The sequence below is a fragment of the Cornus florida genome, unplaced genomic scaffold (assembly GCF_030987335.1).
Source record: "Cornus florida cultivar Cherokee Brave unplaced genomic scaffold, ASM3098733v1 CherokeeBrave_3.0.0_Hap2_Chr10, whole genome shotgun sequence".
Lineage (NCBI taxonomy): Eukaryota > Viridiplantae > Streptophyta > Magnoliopsida > Cornales > Cornaceae > Cornus > Cornus florida.
Window position 1 is genome coordinate 60,000,031 of NW_026775580.1, and position 22,561 is coordinate 60,022,591.

At 29.0% G+C, this 22,561-nt stretch overlaps 1 protein-coding gene across 1 annotated transcript; it reads right to left on the reverse strand.

Annotated features, from left to right (window-relative positions):
- Nucleotides 1-12,053: 12,053 nt before the first annotated feature.
- LOC132279366 (uncharacterized) lies at nt 12,054-13,983 on the reverse strand. The gene has a single exon (XM_059781324.1). The coding sequence runs from the start codon at nt 13,435-13,437 to the stop codon at nt 12,205-12,207; it is 1,233 nt and encodes a 410-aa protein (XP_059637307.1). The 5' UTR covers nt 13,438-13,983; the 3' UTR covers nt 12,054-12,204.
- Nucleotides 13,984-22,561: the final 8,578 nt, after the last annotated feature.

Consider the following 22,561-nt stretch of genomic DNA (forward strand, 5'->3'; position numbering starts at 1 on the left):
GGGCGAGGACGCCATTGCTGTTTTTGTAGAGAGAGAAACTTACAGAGATACGAGTGCATAGATCTAGGTTTAAATTCGTTGGTCAAATTCTGATCAGTTTCTGTTCAGCGTGTAAAAAAGGATTTAGAAAATGAGAAGGCTTTTCTCGAAAACTCAAACTCTCAGATCCACATATCTAGATTGTAGTTTCACAATCGATGATAGAAAAACGACGATCAATCGAAGCTAAATCATCAATTTACTCTCAATCTTTTAGGGTTTCCGGTGAAGAAGACCATCTCTGGGGTGATTTTGGTTCACGGGTTTTTGAAGGAAAAAACGTGAGTGATGTGTTTTATTAATTTAATTTAAATTAAAAAATTAAACATTACTTAAACACGTTGATTAAATGCAATAAATAAGGAAGAAAATGCGATAAATATGAAATTTTCTTTTAAAAAATTATTTGACACTAATATTTAGTTTTTAATATAAAATTTAGTTTTAAATTTTTTTTTTTTTTTTTTTTTTTTTAACTTTTTTACAAGATTTAAAACTTAAACGTAGTAAATAAAATGCTATAAATAATCATTTTGGTTGTAGTGTTGTTGAAATGAAATGGATATTACCGCTCTCTGGTCCTGGGTATGTTAGTGTATATCTATATACGGAAGCACACATACATATGTGTCTATATGTGCTTTTAGTGCGTGAGTAGTTTGAACTTTTTTTTTTTTATTATTATTTTTTTTTATTTGATCAAGATGTGAATTTGGCTGATTTGTGCATCATTGATGCAATTATTGCATGAATCAACTCATGATGATGATGGATCTCCACAAGTGCTCGTGATTTTGTGAAATGGTTTTCTTTGTTTGGATGTAAGTGTGTAACGGTCACAAGAAGCGCATTCGGAGTACTTTCAGCATCATCATGGTATTATAGTAATTTAATTTAACAGCGTGGGTCATGTGACAGTCAGGTGTTCATTTATAGGTAAGATTCGAACAGAAGCTTGATCGAAAGGACAATCTACTACAAAATAGTTTGTTAATGATTTTTTTATTTTTTATTTATTTATTTTTTTTATTTTATGTGCCCTACTTTTTATATTAACAATATTATCATATCTATACTATTATTAAATGTGCAAAGTGTTTCAGTATTTCAGTATTTATTTATTTATATAAAAAAATATTTATTAATTGATATAAAAATAATTTTTGTAAAAATAATTTTTATAAAACTTTAAAAATTACCTAATAAAATCAATCACATTCTATGTAAAACTCTTATTTTTAGTTTATAATAGTTTATATAAAACTTTAAAAATTACCTAATAAAAAATATTTATTAATTGATATAAAAATAGTTTTTGTAAAAATAGTTTATATAAAACTTTAAAAATTACCTAATAAAATCAATCACATTCTATGTAAAACTCTTATTTTTAGTTTACAATAGTTTCAATAAAACTTTAAAAATTACCTAATAAAATTAATCACATTCTATATAAAACTCTTATTTTTAGTTATTTTTTATGAATAATTATAATTTCTATAAAACTCTAAAAATTACCTAATAAAATCAATCACATTCTATATAAAACTATTATTTTTAGTTATTTTTTATAGAGAATTATCCCAATATAACCGGCCCGGCCCAATTATGATTATGTCATTATCAGAAAAGGACACATGTCATCATCATATTCCATCCAAGAAGCCTATAAATAGAGGTATGGAGAAAGGAGGAAGGGGTAGAAATTGAGAATTTTAGAAATCCAGAATTGTAGAGTAAAATACAGAAGCTCTGCCAAAGAGTTTTAGTATTTCAATATTTATTTATTTATATAAAAAATATTTATTAATTGAGTTGAATTTCAGAGTAAAATACAAAAACTCTGTCAAGAGTTTTCAGTATTTATTTATTTATATAAAAAAATATTTATTAATTAATATAAAAAGAGTTTTTCTCTATATTATTATTAGATGTGTAAAGAGTTTCATTATTTATTTATAGAAAAAAATATTTATTAAATGATATGATATGAAAAGAGTTTTTACTAAAACAAAAAAAAAAAAAAAATCTATAAAACACTAAAATCTACATAATAAAATTTAAATTAACCTATTTATCTATCTATTATTATTCATTTTTAATAAAAGAAAATCTAATTAGACAAGATTTAAATTAACCTATTTATCTATCTATTATTATTCATTTTTAATAAAAGAAAATCTAATTAGACAAGATTTATTAATATAAAAAATATTTATTAATTGATATATAAAATAAAATAATTTTTGTAAAACTCTACCACAAATTAGCTTTTATTATGAGTATCTTAATAAAATTAAAAAATAATTAGACAAGAATATATTTAAAGAAAATAAAATAATTTCAATAAAACTCTATTATAAATTACCTATTTTATTATCAATAAAACTCTATCAACAAAGATATATTTAAAGAGTTTGTATAAAACTCCAACACAAATTACCAATTTATCAATTTATCATTAGTTTTTTTAATAAAAAGAAACCTAATTAGACAAGTATTATTAATATAAAAAATTATTTATTAATTGATACAAAAGGAGGTTTTTAAAGAGTTTTTAAAACACAAATTACCTATTTATCTATTTATTTTGAGTTTTTTTTACTAAATGTAAATCTAATTAGACAAGAATTATTAAAATAAAAAATATTTATTAATTGATATAAAAAGAGTTTTTAAAAGAGTTAATATTAAACTCTAACCGAAATTACCATTTTATTTATTTATTACAAGTTTTTTAATAAAAGAAAATCTAATTTACTTAATAAAACTAATCACATTCTATATAAAACTCTTATTTTTAGTTTTTTTATTTCTTATGGATAATTATAGTTTTTATAAAAATCTAAAAATTACCTAATAAAATCAATCATATTCTATATAAAACTCTTATTTTATCACAATATAACCGGCCCGGCCTAGTTATGATTATGTTATTATCAGAAAAGGACACATGTCATTATCCTATTCATCCATGAAACTTATAAATAGAGGCATGGAAGAAAGAAGAAGGGGTACAAAAATTGAGAATTCTATAAATTTAGAATTCCAAAGTAAAATACAAAAGTTCTGTCAAAGAGTTTCAGTATTTATTTATTTATATAAAAAAATATTTATTAATTGATATAAAAAGAGTTGAATTCCAGAGTAAAATACAGAAACTCTGTCAAAGAGTTTGAGTATTTCAATATTTATTTATTTATAAAAAAAAATATTTATTAATTGATATAAAAAGAGTTTTTATCTATACTATTATTAGATGTGTAAAGAGTTTCAGTATTTATTTATGTCAAAAAATATTTATTAAATAATATGATAAAACACTAAAATCTCCATAATAAAATTTAAATTAACCTATTTATCTATTTATTATTATCAATTTTTTAATAAAATAAATCTAAATAGACAACAATTATTCATATAAAAAATATTTATTAATTGATATATAAAAGAAAATAATTTTTATATAACTCTACTATGAGTTTCTTAATAAAATTAAATCTAATTAGACAAGTATATATTTAAAGAAAATAAAATAATTTTTATAAAACTCTATTACAAATTACCTATTTTATTTTTCATAAAACCCTATCAACAGAGTTTCTATAAAACTCTAACACAAATTACATGTTTATCTATTTATTATGAGTTTTTTAATAAAAAGAAACCTAATTAAACAAGTATTATTAATATAAAAAATTATTTATTAACTGATACAAAAAGAGGTTTTAAAAGAGTTTTTAAAAAACTCTAACACAAATTACTTATTTATCTATTTATTATTAGTTTTTTTAATGAAACTAAATGTAATTAGACAATAATTATTAAAATAAAAAATATTTACTAATTGATATAAAAAGAGTTTTTAAAAGAGTTTATATTAAACTCTGACACAAATTACCTATTTATTTATTATAACTTTTTTAATAAAAGAAAATCTAAGCAGACAAGAATTATTAATATAAAAAATATTTTTAACTAATATAAAAAATAAAATAATTTTTCTAAAATTCTACCACAAATTACCTTTTATTATGAGTTTTTTTTAATAGAAGCTAATCTAATTAGATAGGAATTATTAAAATATAAAAATATTTATTAAAAAATATTTATTAATTGATATAAAAATAGTTTTTGTAAAAATAGTTTCTATAAAACTTTAAAAATTATCTAATAAAATCAATCACATTCTATATAAAACTCTTATTTTAGTTATTTTTTATGGATAATTATAGTTTCTATAAAACTCTAAATATTACTTAATAAAATCAATCACATCCTATATAAAAACTCCTATTTTTAGTTATTTTTTATAGAGAATTATCACAATATAACCGGCCCGGCCCAATTATGATTATGCCATTATCAGAAAAGGATACATGTCATCATCCTATTCATTCAAGAAGCCTATAAATAGAGGCATGGGGAAGGAGGAAGGGGTATAGAAATTGAGGATTTTAGAAATCCAGAATTACAGAGTAAAATACAGAAGCTCTGTCAAAGAGTTTCAGTATTTCAATATTTATTTATTTATGTAAAAATATTTATTAATTGAGTTGAATTTTAGAGTAAAATAGTATTTATTTATTTATATAAAAAAATATTTATTAATTGATATAAAAAGATTTTTTATCTATATTATTATTAGATGTGTAAAGAGTTTCATTATTTATTTATATAAAAAAATATTTATTAAATGATATGATATGAAAAGAGTTTTTACTAAAACAAAAAAAAAATCTATAAAACTCTAAAATCTACATAATAAAATTTAAATTAACCTATTTATCTATTTATTATTATCCATTTTTAATAAAAGAAAATCTAATTAGACAAGATTTATTAATATAAAAAATATTTATTAATTGATATATAAAATAAAATAATTTTTATAAAACTCTACCACAAATTAACTTTTATTATGAGTATCTTAATAAAATTAAAACTAATTAGACAAGTATATATTTAAAGACAATAAAATAATTTCAATAAAACTCTATTACAAATTACCTATTTTATTATTAATAAAACTCTATCAACAAAGATATATTTAAAGAGTTTATATAAAACTCTAACACAAATTACCAATTTATCATGACTTTTTTTAATAAAAGGAAACCTAATTAGACAAGTATTATTAATGTAAAAAATTATTTATTAACTGATACAAAAGGAGGTTTTTAAAGAGTTTTTAAAACACAAATTACCTATTTATCTATTTATTTTGTGTTTTTTTTATACTAAAAGTAAATCTAATTAGACAAGTATTATTAAAATAAAAGATATTTATAAATTGATATAAAAAGAGTTTTTAAAAGAGTTTATATTAAACTGTAACACAAATTACCTATTTATTTATTTATTACAAGTTTTTTAATAAAAGAATATCTAATTTACCTAATAAAACCAGTCACATTCTATATAAAACTCATATTTTTAGTTTTTTATTTATGTATAATTATAGTTTTTATAAAAATCTAAAAATTACCTAATAAAATCAATCATATTCTATATAAAATTTTTATTTTTTGTTATTTTTTTATGGATAATTATCATAATATAACCGGCCCGGCCCAGTTATGATTATGTCAGTATCAGAAAAGGACACATGTCATTATCCTATTCATCCAAGAAGCTTTTAATAGAGGCGTGGAGGAATGAAGAAGGGGTACAGAAATTGAGAATTCTATAAATTTAGAATTTTAGAGTAAAATACAGAAATTCTGCTAAAGAGTTTCAGTATTTATTTATTTAAATAAAAAAATATATTTATTAATTGATATAAAAAGAGTTGAATTTCAGAGTAAAATACAAAAGCTTGTAAAAGAGTTTGAGTATTTCAATATTTATTTATTTATATAAAAAAATATTTATTAATTGATATAAAAAGAGTTTTTATCTATACTATTATTAGATGTGTAAAGAGTTTCAGTATTTATTTATTTATGTAAAAAAATATTTATTAAATAATATGACAAAAACACTAAAATCTACATAATAAAATTTAAATTAACCTATTTATCTATTTATTATTATCAATTTTTTTTAATAAAATAAATCTAATTAGACAAGAATTATTAATATAAAAAATATTTATTAATTGATATATCAAAGAAAATAATTTTTATATAACTTTACTATGAGTTTCTTAATAAAATTAAATCTAATTAGACAAGCATATATTTAAAGAAAATAAAATAATTTCTGTAAAACTCTATTACAAATTACCTATTTTATTTTCTATAAAACTCTATCGACAGAGTTTTTATAAAATTCTAACACAAATTACTTGTTTATCTATTTATTATGAGTTTTTTAATAAAAAGAAACCTAATTAAACAAGTATTATTAATATAAAAAATTATTTATTAACTGATACAAAAAGAGGTTTTAAAAGAGTTTTTAAAAAACTCTAACACAAATTACCTATTTATCTATTTATTATTAGTTTTTTAATGAAACTAAATGTAATTAGACAATAATTATTAAAATAAAAAATATTTATTAATTGATATAAAAAGAGTTTTTAAAAGAGTTTATATTGAACTCTAACACAAATTACCTATTTATTTATTATAACTTTTTTAATAAAAGAAAATCTAAGTAGACTAGAATTATTAATATAAAAAATATTTTTAATTGATATAAAAAATAAAATAATTTTCTAAAATTCTACCACAAATTACCTTTTATTATGAGTTTTTTTTTTAATATAAGCTAATCTAATTAGATTGGAATTATTAAAATATGAAAATATTTATTAATTCAAGTAAAAAGAGTTTTAAAATATTTTTTATAATACTCTAACACGTATTACAAATTACAATTTTTTAATAAAATAAAATCTAATTTTCAAACTAAAATACAGAAGTTCTACCAAAGTGTTTCAGTATTTATTTAATTATATAAAAAAATATTTATTAATTAATAAAAAAAAGATTTTATCTATACTACTAATAAATGTGCAAAGAGTTATTAATAAAAAAATATATATTTATTAATTGATATGAAAAATATTTTTTTAAAAAAAAACAAAAAAAAAACTCTATCAAACTCTAAAATCTATCTAATAAAATTTAAAGGGTTAATTACAATGACACCCCCTGAGGTTTGATGTATTGCTAGCTATATACAAGTTGGAGCTTTTTTGAACAATGACACCCTTATTAAAAATTGCATCCAAACAACCCCTAAAAGGTTATGAAAAGTCGAAATTGTCCTTTAATATTTTATTCCTATTAATGAGAAAATGTCAAAACTTTTTAAAGACCAAATTGCCCTTTGTGTGAGATCAATACCAACCACCCAATTTTTTCTTTCCTCGTCATCTTTTGTCTACCCAAACCCACCGGAACACTCACCATCACAGCCACCACCCGACCACCACTTCTTCACCCATAACCTTTGGATTCAAAATTTTGATGGAAACATTCATAGTTCATGAGATCGCTCGAGATGAGAGAAGATTAGATCGTTTGGAACTTTTGCAAGTCTTTATCTTGGGCTTCGGTGATGGTGACGACCACGGCGACGAGATTGGGTTTCGATGATGGTGACTAGCTGGCAGCGGGATGACACGGCGGTGATGCATTTGCGACGTCGACGGCATCTAGGGTTATATATATATATATATAAAGAGAAGTGGTGGATGTGGCTGTGGGTAGCGGTAGTATGGTAGGTGCTTTTGGGAGGATGGAGAGAACAGAGAGAACTTGGGAAGAAAGGGAAAAAATTATTTGGTCAATTGATACACCTGTGGTATGGGCGAGGGTGGCGCCGCCGAGGCCGATGCACTCGAGGCGGCCGCCGGTGTTGCAAGATAAGCGGCTGCCGATGTTATTGCAGCCAGTGTTAGGTCAGCGTCGGGAAGGATCTCGTTCTTGAACTTACCGGATCTCTTAGCGATGACTTTCGTCTACGTGATGACCTCGTGATCTGCCGTGGGGAACCGCACCTCAATTTGGGGGTTCACCGCCGCTGCCAACAACTCGACCTTCGCCCACGCAAACACGAGCGAAGCAACAACTACCGTTGAAGATGATTCACGAGACGCCGATAGCGCCAACGATGTCGGGGAACCACCGGACCTGCGGTGAAATGTGTCGGTGAAGAGGCAGTCGGGGCGTCGACTAAGGGGGAGCTGCTTGAGGGGTTCTTGGAGGATGGAGATGATGGAAGGTTGATGTCGTCGACGATGGGGATATGAACTGAGAGTCTTATGGAGAATCCATGATCGTAGAGCTGATTGAATCAGAGTCTTGAACCTAATGAGAGTGTATAGAGGAAGTTGGGAGGAGAGAGAACATAGATGGCGAAGATGTGCTGAAGTCATATTTTCTTAGATGTGTGGCTAGGATTGTCTGGGACCACAAATTGGTTTGAGGTTAAATTGGTCAATTGAAATGATTAGAAAGGTTAAAAAGGTAATTTTATAATTCAAATGGGTTAATTCACAAGTGAAAGGGCATTAAGGTCATTTTAGCTTGTCTGGGGTGTCTTTGTTAACGTTATCAAACTTGATGGGAGCTTATTATTCAAAAAGAGGTTAACTTGTATATGATTGTTATTATGACAAACCTTAGGGGGTGTCATTGTAATTAACCCAAATTTAAAATAACATATTTATCTATTGATTATTATGAATTTTTTAGTAAAAGAAAATTGAATTAGACAAGAATTATTAATATAAAAAATAATTATTAATTGATATATAAAATAAAATAATTATTCTAAAACTCTACCACAAATTAACTTTTATTATGAGTTTCTTAATAAAATTAAATTTAATTAGACAAGGATATATTTGAAGAAAATAAAATATTAAATGTGCAAAGAGTTTAACTATTTTAGTATTTATTTATTTATATAACAAATATTTATTAATTGATATGAAAAGAGTTTTTGTAAAAAAAAAAAATAATAATAAAAGAAAAAAAAAAAAAACTCTATAAAACTCTAAAATCTACCTAATAAAATTAAAATTAAAGTATTTATCTAATTATTATTATGAATTTTTTAATAAAAGTAAATCTAAAGTTTCAGTATTTATTTAAAAAATATTTATTAAATGTGGAATGAGTTTCAGTATTTCAATATTTATTTATTTAAATAAAAAAATATTTATTAATTGATATGAAAAGAGTTTTTACAGAAAAAAAACTTCTATAAAACTGTAAAATCTATCTAATAAAATTCAAATTAACCTATTTATTATTATGAATTTTTTAATAAAAGAAAACCTAATTTTCTGGTAAAATACAGAAGTTGTGGCAATGTGTTTAAGTATTTATTTATTTATATAAAAAAATATTTATTAGTTGATATAAAAAAAGTTTTTATCTATAGTATTATTACATGTGCAAAGAGTTTCAGTATTTAACTATCTATTTTTATAAAAAAAATATTTATTAATTGATATGCAAAGAGTTTTTATAAATAAAAAAAAAATGTCAATCAAACTCTAAAATCTATGTAATAAAATTTAAGTTAATTAATTTATGTATTTATTATTATGAATTTTTTAATAAAAGAACATCTAATTAGACTAGAATTATTAATATATAAAATATTTATTAATTGATATATAAAATAAAATAATTTTTCTAAAGCTTTACCATAAATTAACTTTTATTATGAGTTTCTTAATAAAATTAAATCTAATTAAACAAGGATATATTTAAAGAAAATAAAATAAATTTTATAAAACTCTATCACAAATCATAAATTTTATTTTCAATAAAACTCTATCACAATAGATAAAAATATAATATTTAAAGTGTTTCTATAAAATTTTAACTCAAATTTTCTATTTATATATTTATTAAGTGTTTTTTAATAAAAGGAGATCTAATTAGACAGGTATTATTAATATAAATAATTATTTATTAATTGATCCAAAAAGAGTTTTTAAAAGAGTTTTTACCTATTTATCTATTTATTATGAGTTTTTTTAATAAAAGAAAATCTAATTAGATAAGCATTATTAAGATAAAAAAATATTTATTAATTAATATAAAAAGAGGTTTGAAAAGAGTTTCTATAAAACTCTAACACAAATTACCTATTTATCTATTTATTATGAGTTTTTTAATAAAAGGAAATCTAATTTAAAAAGAATTATTAATATAAAAAAATATTTATTAATTGATATAAAAAGTGTTTTTTAAAAAATTTCTATTAAACTGTAACACAAATTACCTATTTATTTATTTATTATAAATAGATTTCTAGAAAATATAATAATTTCTATAAAACTCTACCACAAATTATCTATTTTATTTTCTTTAAAACTCTATCAGATAACTTGTTTTTATCTATTTATTGTGAGTTTTTTTATGAAGGAAATCTAATTAAACAACGATATATTTAAAGATAATAAAATATTTTTTTAAAAGAGTTTATATAAAATTCTAATAAAAATTACCTATTTATGTATTTATTATGAATTTTTTAATAAAATATAATATAACTAGACAAAAATTATTAATATAAAAAATATTTAATAATTGGTATAAAAAATAAAATAATTTTTCTAAAACTCTACCACAAATTATCTTTTATTATGAGTTTTTTAATAAAAGAAAATATAATTAGACAAGGATATATATGTTTAAAGAAAATAAATAATTTATATAAAATTCTACCACAAATTACCTATTTTATTTGTAATGAAACTCTATTACATTAGATAAGGATATATTTAAATAGTTTTTATAAAATTCTAACACAAATTACCAAAACTTTACCACAAATTAAGTATTTTATTTTCTTTAAAACTCTATCACATATAACCTGTATTTATCTATTTATTATAAGTTTTCTAATAAAATAAAATCTAATTAAATAAGGATATATTTAAAGAAAATAAAACAATTTTTATAACCCTATCACATTAGACAAGGATATATTTAAAGAAAATATATAATAATATAATAATATATATAAATAAAATATAAATGTTAAAGAATTTGAACATTTCAGTAAATATTTTTTAATATAAAAAATATTTATTAATTAATATAAAAAGAGAACTCTATCACATATAAGTATATAACCACCCTTGTATTTATCTATTTTTTATGAGTTTTTTAATAAAAGAAAATCTAATTTTACAAAGATATATCTAAATAAAATAAAATATTTTCTATAAAATTCTATCACAAATTACATATTTAAAGAAAATAAAACATAACCTAGGGTCTTTCAAAAACCACAAACTCCATATAATAAATTTTTATATCAATTTCAATCTAATGTATAATTAGTATAATTGAATTTCTATTTTAAAATTTAATTAAAATTTAATATAAAAGAATTTCTGTTGTAAATTAAAAATTATACTAAATTTCAAATTATTTAATAAAATTCAAATTACAAATTACCTAATAAAATTCAAATTACCTAAAAAAAATTGTTACTTTGCAAAACTCAAATATTTCACTATTAAAATAAAAAATTATTATTTAATAAAAAATAAAATATACATATTTCAGTATTAATATAAAAATATAAAAGAATTTATTAATTTACGAAACTTAAACTCTATCACCAATTTCAAAATATTTCAGTATTTATTTATTAATATAAAATAAATTTTTATTAATCAATATGAAGACAAAAATTTTATAAGTTACAAAATATTTACCACGTGCATCGCACGTGCCTTTTCTTAATACATACATATATATATATATATATATACACTATTCAGTTTGGTCTTAAAAAATCTTAAATAGGAATCCAACTGTAAAGTAACAAATTTTTTATTTTTGGAATCAAAATCGAAATTCAACCATAGAAGAACGAAACTGAACTGATGGATCAGTTTGGTTGGATTCAATTTGATTCCTACGGATTTACGGGTTTCAATGATTTTGTGTGCAAAACATTTGGTGTACAATTTGAACCCATAACACCTAATAATATGAAAGACCCTTCAACTTTTACTTGATACACACACCCTTTCATTTTCTTATATATAACTTGAAATATATATATATATATATACCAAGAGATTTAGCTTCACAAGATCAACCCAAAAGTAAAATAACAAACAATTCACAAGTACATAAACCCCAAACACAGCTAGAAAACGAGACAATTAATTTCTGTAGTCATCACTTCTCTCTCTTACTCAGTTACTCTCTCTCCAGAACTTTGTCTATTTCAACCCCACCATTGGTGCACGGCAACACCCTCATCCCTCAACTTCCCATACAAAGCCAAGCACTCCCAATAAGCTCTCCTGCTGTTCTTACTCTTTTTACTCAGTCCTTGATGCTTACACTCCATGAACAGCTCATCCACCAACACTATAGCTCTGCTCTTCACCATCTCCTCCACCACCTCAGCCTCCGCCTTCATCACCACATACTCATCCTCATTCACATTCTCCCACAGCCACTCCGACATCCCGATCTCCGGCACCTCCTCGCCGGACTCCCTCCCGGCCGGCTCCTCCGCAGTCACCGTCTCGATCTTGTATATATCAAAATCCTTGTTCCTTGTTGGATAATGCTTCTCGAACCATCGGGCATCATTGTCCATCCCCGGTGTCCCCACGTGGATGAAAACCCTACGAGGGTAGCTCTCGAGGGAGTCGCCGGTCAGGTCCGGCAGGTACCGGGTTCTCTTCAGGTACCTCTTGGATTTCCCCGATTTGGCTCTCGGGGGCTCTAAGAGGACGTCCTCCAGGTTCTTGAGAGCTTCCTTCTTCGCCTCCGACGAAATCCCGAATAGCCTTCTTTGTGCAGGCATGTTTGTGTCCGTAGGGGCGGTTTTTCGCATGGCGATAATGGTCGGATCGAATCGCCGGAGATAAACAATCTTGTAGTTGGTTGGTTTCGGAAATGAAAATGATGGGTCGTCACTGAGCTGCACAGCCGCAATGCCACCAACTTTGAGAGTTCTATCAATGAAATCCGAAGCTGATTGGAAGCTATGAGCGAAAGCAAAGTCGAAAGTCTCATCAGGGACCAAGCTTTGTCTATCTGAATCCGAATACGAGATCATATCCATCTCATTGTCATTCAGAATTTGAGAATTGTACATGATTTCCTCATTGTTACCATCACTAACAAGAAGAGCTCTAGCACCGCCTTTCAGGAGGCCTTCGTTGGCCAAATCGTGGAAAAGTAATGGCAACAACTCCGCATTCATGGAATCAATCCCAACAAAGGAAGAATCAACATTAGCTTCGTCATTGAATTTAGATTTGGACGAGGATGATTTGGTTGATCCGAGCCAGGAAATTATAGAAACAATAATTAAAGCCAAAAGTAGAGCTCGAGCCATCACTTTCAAAATCCAAAAATGAGGAGACCTAATAGTATTTTTCAGGAAACGAGTGTTGTTGACTTTGTTGTGATGTTTGCTTCGAAACCCATGAACCAAATCCATGTTATTATATCTCGAAAAGAAATGAAAAGTGAGCAAGTTTGAAAAGTATAGCTGTAATTAAGGAAAAACAAAAACAAAGAAAAGTCGAATATGTAGTTACAAAGGTTTAAAAAAGATCAAATTAAGAATATGACACTGAACAAAAAACCAAAAAAAATTACAGACAGAACGAAAGCGAAAGCGAGGAGAGGGAGGGATTGATATAATGACTAGCGAGTGCAAAACCTGGCTGCGGTGTGATTCCCACCCACAAGGGCAACACGAGTACTTTGTATTCTTGACCACAAAAACATCAATTGTTTAATTCTCTCTACCTCCATTTCCTACCTATTTCCCTTCCTTCTAGCTCTTACCTCAATCGATGTCCTATACATGTTTGGCAATGGTTGCCATCGATTCAGAGAAAGAAGGAGGAGGGAAAATTAAAAAAAATGAGAGAATTTATTTTCCTACTTATTTTTTGAAATTTTGTTTTGGGTATGTGTAGCATACGTTTTTTTGGTTTTAAATTGGCATGGGAGGGGTTAGGATATGAGCGAAGGGAGAGGATTTCATGGAGGAGAGAGAAAGGGGAGAGAGAGAGATTTAGAAAGAAATGGTCGGTCAAGCGGGAAGTTCTGTTTGTGAGAAGGATGAACATATGTGTATTTGCATTGTCCATGCATGTTGACTCTATTGGGACAATACAGATATACATATAGATGATACTTGTTGGTGCGTGTGTGTATATATGGGTGTTTTTAACTGTCTCCTAGATTTTTGTTGTTTTAGTATCAATTTGAACCATATTAGGGTTGAAATATTTCTGGAAAAGCGGGTTTGTTCCACCCTAGCAGTCAGCTAAGCTCTCTACATAAAGAAAAGGTTCTAGATATATTTGATGTGATTTCATAAAGAATGTGCAAATAAAGGAAAAAGATTAGGAAAAGGCAATGTTGGCAAAATTAAATGAGAAAACTAAATAGGAAATATTTAATATTAATTATATAAAATGGGTTGGTATTCCTCACTTTTTGTTCCAGTTATATTTTCAACTACCAATTACTTTTCTTCTTTATAAGATACATAACAGTCCATTGCTTCCACAAAACTATCACTTGTTGGAGAGCATAGTGTCACGCTCCGCCTATGGAGGTACACGTAGGCGCTGAGTAGGACACTGCATGGCGAGTGGAGTTTTAGAGTCTTCTGGAGCTGTCTAAAGTTGAGTGGAAGATTCTAGATATGTATAGAAATGTGTAATATATTATAGAATTCTCCTAAATTGTGTGGAGTAGTATGGAGAGTTCTAAAATGTTATAGATACTTGTAGATATATATGGAAGTGTGAAGAAAGTGGGAGAAGATTCTAGAGAATTGATCTCTACCATCGGTTAGAATACATCATAGCCGTCCATTAGGGATGGGGATCTCTATAAATAGGAGTGGGACTTCATTTTGTAGATATCAAGTCTTAGAGTGAGTATTGAGAGCCTTGTAAAGAGTTTGAGAGCTAGCCTTGTACAAATTAAGCATTCTTTGAAGTAATAGAAGTGTTCTTTCCTTGCCAACTTAAATGCCTTAATGTGTGTGAGTGTGCAAGCCAAGTAAGGAGAGGGCGAGGGCCACTACAACACTAGTAAGCGCATGAGCGGAGTGCGTTGGCTAAGGTGGGAATGAAAGTTAGGCTGACTAAGTACTTACAAGAATAGAAGCAACGTCTTGGTGCTGCACGGGAGTAGCTAGAGTGGTGCTGAAACTCTAAGCCCATGACAATAGGGTTTATATGTATGTGTCTCAGAATATATGCTTTGTTCCATAATTGTACGTAGGTCAAGAACTCCAATACCTCCTTCATTCTTTGTTATACACACTACATCCCATGGGGCTTTGGCTTTGAACCTAGATTGACATACAAAGCCATGTCCACAAGAATTTTTTTGCATGATTTGGTTCATTTGAGTTATTATTTTAGATGGCAGGATAAACAGGGTGGTCTAGAGGATGTGCATACTACTAATGGCATAGCCAGGAATTTCTTTCTGTGGGGGCAATCTTTAATAGCAATAATATATATATATATATATATATTGCATCTATTGCTATTAAAGATTTATTGCATACTACAAATATATATATTATTGCATACTACAAATGGTGGCTTTGATGAGTTGCAGCCTCACTGCATAGGATAGTGATCTTGCAATCCAATAAGTAATTCTAGTTAAAATGTCGTCCAGAAGAGTTAGACAATCTGCACTTATGAGCCTTGTGGTAATTAAGGGAATTCTAAGGTATTTAATGGGTAGAGAGCCAATTGGAAACTAAAAAAGGTTAGTGATGGTCTGTTTAGTGTTCACAGGAACTGCGCAAAAGAAAAGGTGGCTTTTGTTGGAGTTAGGGTTCATTCCTAAAAGGTTTGAAAAGGTATCAAGATCGAGCCTTCTTTAAATTAAGTATATGCAGAGTTAAAATACCCATTGGAAAACATAAGAATGTCATGTGCAAAAGAAAGATGAGAGATTTTGAGAGTCTTGCATCTCTAATGATGGATGAACTGAGGATTAATGGAGGTTATTTGATTAGTTATGGATGAAAAGATATCCATAGCTATCACAATAAGGCAGGGGGTAAAATGTAACGATCCACTCCACCACATGGTATTATATTGTTCGCTTAGGCCCGAACCCATACGGTTTTACTCTTATACTTTACCCCAAAAGGCCTCGTACCAATTGGAATGACACACCATATATAACACTTTCCCTTTTCACACCCAGGCGATATGGGATTGTGCACCTGTAACTCGTCCAGTGTGGTAGCCTACTAGTGTTTCTTGCACAACCTACAAGGTCGGCACAATCATCCCCTCTTGGAGCCCAATGCCCCCGTTGGCCACACTTCTGGCTGGGTCATTCTCTGATACCATTTGTTATGACCCAACAATTTGTAACGATCCACTTTACCGCATGGTATGATATTGTCCGCTTTAGGCCTGAGCTGCTTGCACGATTTTGCTCTTGGGTTTTACCCCAAAATGCCTCATACCAATTAGAGTGACACACCATATATAGCATTTTCCCTTTCCACACCCAGGAGATGTGGGATTTTGCACTTGTAGCTCACTCAGTGTGGTAATCTGCCAGTACCTCTTTCACCCACCCACGGCACATCCGCTCACAAGGTCGCCACATAAAGGATCCCATGTCTAATGTAACGACCCGATCATTTTCCTTCCTTTCCTTTTCTCAGATTTTACGAATATTTTTTTTTCTGTTGTTTTTCTTTTTCTGAGTTCGATTTTTCGTCTCTTGGTGTCGTCTCGAGTGCTCGGGAATGGTTTCCAAGACTCTTTCCTTTGGATTAACAACTTTCTTGTGAGGACCGAGTCATTTCCTCATTTTCATTTTTTGGCACTATTCACCTTTCGTCTTTTTCTCGGTTGTCACTTTGTTGGCATAACCCCACTTTTCGTGTTCGGATTTGATTCCGGTTTTGCATGCATCCGCGATATTTAAATTCCATACTATGTGTATTTTCACTTTTGTAGAAAAACATGCTAAGTGTTTACTTTTCTTGTAAAGGGTATATGTGCATAACCTTTTTGTAATTTTCTAAACTTTTGGGGTTTTGTGTAATTACTGTAAAGTAATTATTTTTCGTCTTAGGAACCATTTTGCAATTGAATTTGAAAGATATTTTCAAAAATAACATTTTTTGCAATTTCCGGAAAGTGTGACAAGTGTCACACTCTCATCGGTCCACTTGTTGACATTTGTGTGGGGACACTTTGAGGCTTTGGATGAGGACATGTGGAGGGTGAAAATTGAACCACTTGTTGACCTAAGATTGGTGCATTTGTTGGTTTGGATGGTTGACAAGTGTAGGCTTAGGATTAAGCCTACAATGGATGCTTGGATGAGTGACAAGTATATGCTCCAAATTAAGTCTTACAATTATTTTTTTTGGGCCACTTTGGGATTATGGTTTTAAAGAAGGATTTTTGTACAATTAACCATAGATGTGTGTGTTGACCATGGTGTAAGAGCACATAGTGAGTGGATGATTTTTATTTCCTCCACTCACACATTTTCTCATTATTTCATTCCTTCCTCACCAATAACCCTAGCCTCCATAGATGGAACTTGAAACCTTTGGCCTTGACCTTGATTTTTGATGGCCTTCCACTCGCCTTAGACCATGAGGCTTGGAACACTTTTTGTTCCCCTCATCCTCCTCTACATAACCCTTGAAGGGTTTGCCATTTTGTGTTGATTTGCCTTAGATTCTAGAGAGACACTTCTGTAGTGAGGTAGGGGATGTTATAGGGTTATATTTTTGTTTCTTGCATGCTATTGATGCTTATATAAGTTGTATGCATGTCTTTTGCTAATTTGAGAAATTAGTGATTTATCGTATCTTGCATATAAATCATTTTAGACTTGGTAAATGGCATGGTCATGAGTTAATCTTTGATATATATTAATTTGGTATGATTTAGATGAGTTTTCAAATCTAGAGATTAAATGGATTTAATTTGATTTAAATTCTAGTAAATTGTATTTTACTTGTATTCCATTTTAGACTTGAGATATGGTATAACAATGATTTGGTACTTTATATATATTAATTTGAGGTTATTAGGGATTGGTTTCAAATCTAGAGACTTTTCATGTTAGGTTGAAAATCCCTTGAAATGTAGTGAAATTAATTAACTTGTGAGCATATTACCAATTAGATGTAAAATTAGTACTTGTGGCCTCTTGAAATGGTAATTGGACTTAGCATGATATAGAATATCATTGACTTGTATAACTTGTTTATATATATCTTGTGTAGGTATATAACTTGTTAGAATATTACAATTGATTTCCTTGAAAGCTTGATACTAAGTTGTAGCCTATTTAGTACTTGTGGCTTAGGATGGTAATGTGGTTCAATTGTTGTAAAATATTCTTACTTTATGTATAAATTGCATATTGAGGACATGACATGTCATATGCTATTTAGACTTAAATTCTAGGACATGGTTTGTGTGGAATTAACCTTACTTGTGCATGGAATGTGGTAACTTGCATTTGATTTTGTATAAGTTTTGAACTTATTGATTTTGGAAAGCTTGTGAGGACATAAATTATATGATGGCTAGGGTTTGGCTCTAGTACGGAGACAAGAGTCTTTTAAGTCATAAGTGTGCACTAGGTGGTACCTTATGGGTCATAATTACCCGAAAATACTTGTTTGGTTTAGCGACCGCATGTCCTAGTCTTTCCACTATTTGTTGTTTTTGTATTTAATTCCAAGTTGTTAATTATGGAGTACTTGTAGCTTGAGAATTGATGTTTGTTTGGGGTAATTGAATACTATTTAGTATACTTGAACTTGTATACTTGTTCCGTGAGTTTAAATTGCATGTAGTATACTTGTGACGTGTATACTTGTCTCATGAGCAATCCTTTTCGCTTAATATACTTGTGGTTGTGTACTTGATTCATGAGATTTCCATATTAATGTATACTTGTGTAGATATGCTTAGACATTGCATGACTTGTCTTAAAATGGTTTAGTATACTTGGAGATGTATGCTTATATGTCGCATAACATGTTTCAACATTGTTTAGTATACTTGAGCATATATACTTGTATGCTGTTGTTCGCTTTAAATTGCATGAGTAGCTTAGGATGCTCACTGAGTCTCACTTGATATAGACGTTAGGTGGCATGAGCCCCTTTAACATGTTTCACCTTAAGGTGATATAATTGTAAAATGCTAGGTCGATGCATGTTCATTTCCTACGAGTAGTTTTATGTTACTCACCCACGTAGTGGGGACATTTTTTAGGTACAAGAATCAAGGTTCGAGATTCTCATTATGCTTGGATGATTCTAGACTTGAAGGTTTTTAACTCTTGTAAAGGTTGGCTTGGAATGCCACTTATAATCTTTTATGTCAAATGTATATATTTGATTCCATATATATAATGTGTACATGAGTACACTCTTTACAATGTATTTGACATGTATGAGATGAGGCTGGAGGCCAATAACATGTATTTCATATACTATGTAATTTTTTACTTCATGGAATATTATGAAAATATTGAAAATTATTGAGTTTTTGTTTCACCATGTTTGCATTGGGTGTGGGAATTCCATTTTGATTCTTCCATAGGATCTCATTAGTTATGTATGAAGTGTGGCTAAGGGCCAAACGGTCATTTGAAGTCATTTGTTGATTTTAGTTTTTAAAGTTTCCATTTTAGGTTCATTTTCGTCTTTTTGGCCATTGGGGGGTCAGATTTTTACTTGGCCATTTTCGGGAGCCATGGACCATTCCCGCACGCTCAAAATGTATGCTTAGAAGTGCATTTGGGGTCAAATGTATGCTTGGTGCAAAGAATTTGGGGATTTCTTTTGGGAAATAAATTCCGTTCTCAACTCTTTCATATAGAAAATGTGATTTTAGGGGGAGTTTCCTTTTCGTGTTTTTTCGAAAAATGTCATCTTGACCTCATAAACCGCGCTCCAAACTCAAAAATCTGCTAAGAACACTATTCCTGCAATTTTTGAGGTTCCAGACCACCCCTCTACCTCATTTGGCGGGCCCCCGCAGTGTTCTGGCGGGTGCCTACAAGAATCTGCCATGTTTGACGGGCCCCCGCGGGTTTTGTGCGAGCGCCCGCGAACACTGTTCCTGCTCCAAACATTTTTTTTTAATGGGCCATATCTCACTCGTTTTAACTCCGAATTGGTCCGTTCTTGAGTCTAAACTGACCGCGTCGAAATAAGATTTCCAATGGTACCAATTAGAGCTTCAGATTCCATTTGTAGCTCAAGTTATTCATGTTTTAATGTAGTGTCAGGATTTGGTTCGAACCGGGATAGAGTTTTCCTTCCTTCGACTTCGGGACTTGATATCTTTTCCGTCCGGACTCCGAATCAGGTGATTCTTGAGTCTAACTTCATTAATTTTTTGTTGTATTTCTAATGGTACTAGTTTCAGTTTCAGAATTTTTTCATAGCTCAAGATATCCTTGTTTTAGTGAGAGGTGTCGGATTTAGTTTGAATCAGGATAGGGTTCATCTGGGATTTCACTTCCTTTGGCCTTGGTACTTCATGTGAAGTTACCAAAGGATGTTTTACGATGTTTTAGATCTAATTTGACTTGTTGAAGTTAAATTCCTTCCTCTTGGGGTAAAATGACCATTTTACCCCTGGCTCTTTTCTTGTAGGGTTTTGATGCCCTTCTCATCATTTTATTTCCGTTGAGTCTCGAAACTCTTTGAGAGTCCATTCTTGTGCCCTAGGGATGATGTACATCTCTAAGGACTTGTCATTGTCTTGCTTCCGCACTTTATTCATTTGAATTTCGTGGCTTCATAGGGAGTCATCGTGGTGCCTACGGATGATGTACATCTCTCGAGGTCATTTTGCTTCTTTTACTTCCGCATCCTGGATCCGGTTTGGGTCATCACAAGACACACTGAGTTGAAAAATCCATGGTTGTTACATCTAAGACCTTTAATGCTAAGAAAAAATCCACACAGTTCACCAATATTGATAAAAATTGAGAAAGTAACTGCTGAGATACAATTTGTAAGAGATGAAAATTTGTGAAAATTTCAGGAGTTCAAGTGTATCAATAAGGAATTGCCAATAAAGACTATCATAGCCTTCATTTAAATCAAATTAAAGAATGTACCTTGGAGAGAATAAATTCTAATGGTACTAATTCTTCAATTCACGTGCTAAGATAATATTATCCCAACTCTTTCTCTTTTTAACAAAGGTATTTTGTGCCTTGTCAATCAACATGGGTAGAATAGGTTTTAATTTGTTAGCCAGTAGATTTGTAATGCATTTATGCAATACAAAGAAGAGTTTGAAGATCATTTACCATACATACTAGGAAATATTAACTCATTTTAACCCATTAAATGGTCAGTTGTTGTTGAGAGTGAACTCCATCCTCCATCACATATAGCAGAAGTATCATTATCACATATAGCAATCATACATATACACGCACAATGTGATATCTCTTAATTTTCGAACACAGGTTTATCAAGTTAGTGCCCAGAAATCGGGAGATATCAAAATAATTAATATTTAACAAGCACAGAAAACAAGAGGATAAATAATAAAATAAAAATAATCGCTGAAAGGAAAACCAAAATAATAAATAATAATCATTAACTCCTCTGATACCAAAACTCTGAATAAAACAAATAGGTAATAAACTTCAATAGTACAACTAGGGAATCCGTATCTCATGGACCCCTAATAAAATTTCATAACTGATATAATAAATAAATGTCTAAGTCTGAATAATAAAGACATGAAATAAAATCCTACGTCTATAATTCGGAAGAGTGAAGATAACTTAACTGATCTCAGATCTGCATAAACGACCTCTAAGACTGGTTTTAGCAAGGACATGAAAAATAAATAGTGGATCAGACCCACGAACAAGTTCTTTCTACTACAACCCAACCAGAAAACCAATAAATGATACATCTCTAGCCAAACTCATGTAATTAATAACTACATAGTCGATATATATATACACACAAACAGACTTTCTACCATGTATAGGGTAGCCTCAACCTAATAGATGACATCACCTGAAAAATCACATATAAAGTGGCTAAGAGTCCCGACCCTATACTACTAGGGCCCACCAGTCACTTATACAGGCTACTCATCTTCGGCATTATATGTGATACCCCTCGGATCCGAGACACGGGTTGATCAGGCCCAGGCCTAAACCCGAGGGAATATCAAATAATTAATATCTAATGCGAACACAGAATACAAAATTTAAAGAATAAAATAATAAGCTAAAGGAATGCTAATTTAAAATCCTCAAAATATAAGTATTAAAATCCGATACTCCAAAACTCCATAAGTTTAACAACTCGGGAATCCATCCAGTGGACCCTTTATTAAAAATCCCAATAGAAACTAAAACATCAGAAATAGAATCTAAAGCTAAACATAGAAAGGATTCCTACGTAGTCGGAGGAATGAATGTCTATATCTGCACTACACGTTCAAGCTCTAACCCTGGAACTGACGAAAACCTGAAAAATAAGAGAGTGGGTCTGGCCCACGTGCAAGTCATATTCTACTACAATCCATACA

Excerpts from the sequence above, each read along its gene's own strand:
- LOC132279366 (XM_059781324.1), bottom strand. The coding sequence starts at position 13,437 with ATGGATTTGGTTCATGGGTTTCGAAGCAAACATCACAACAAAGTCAAC.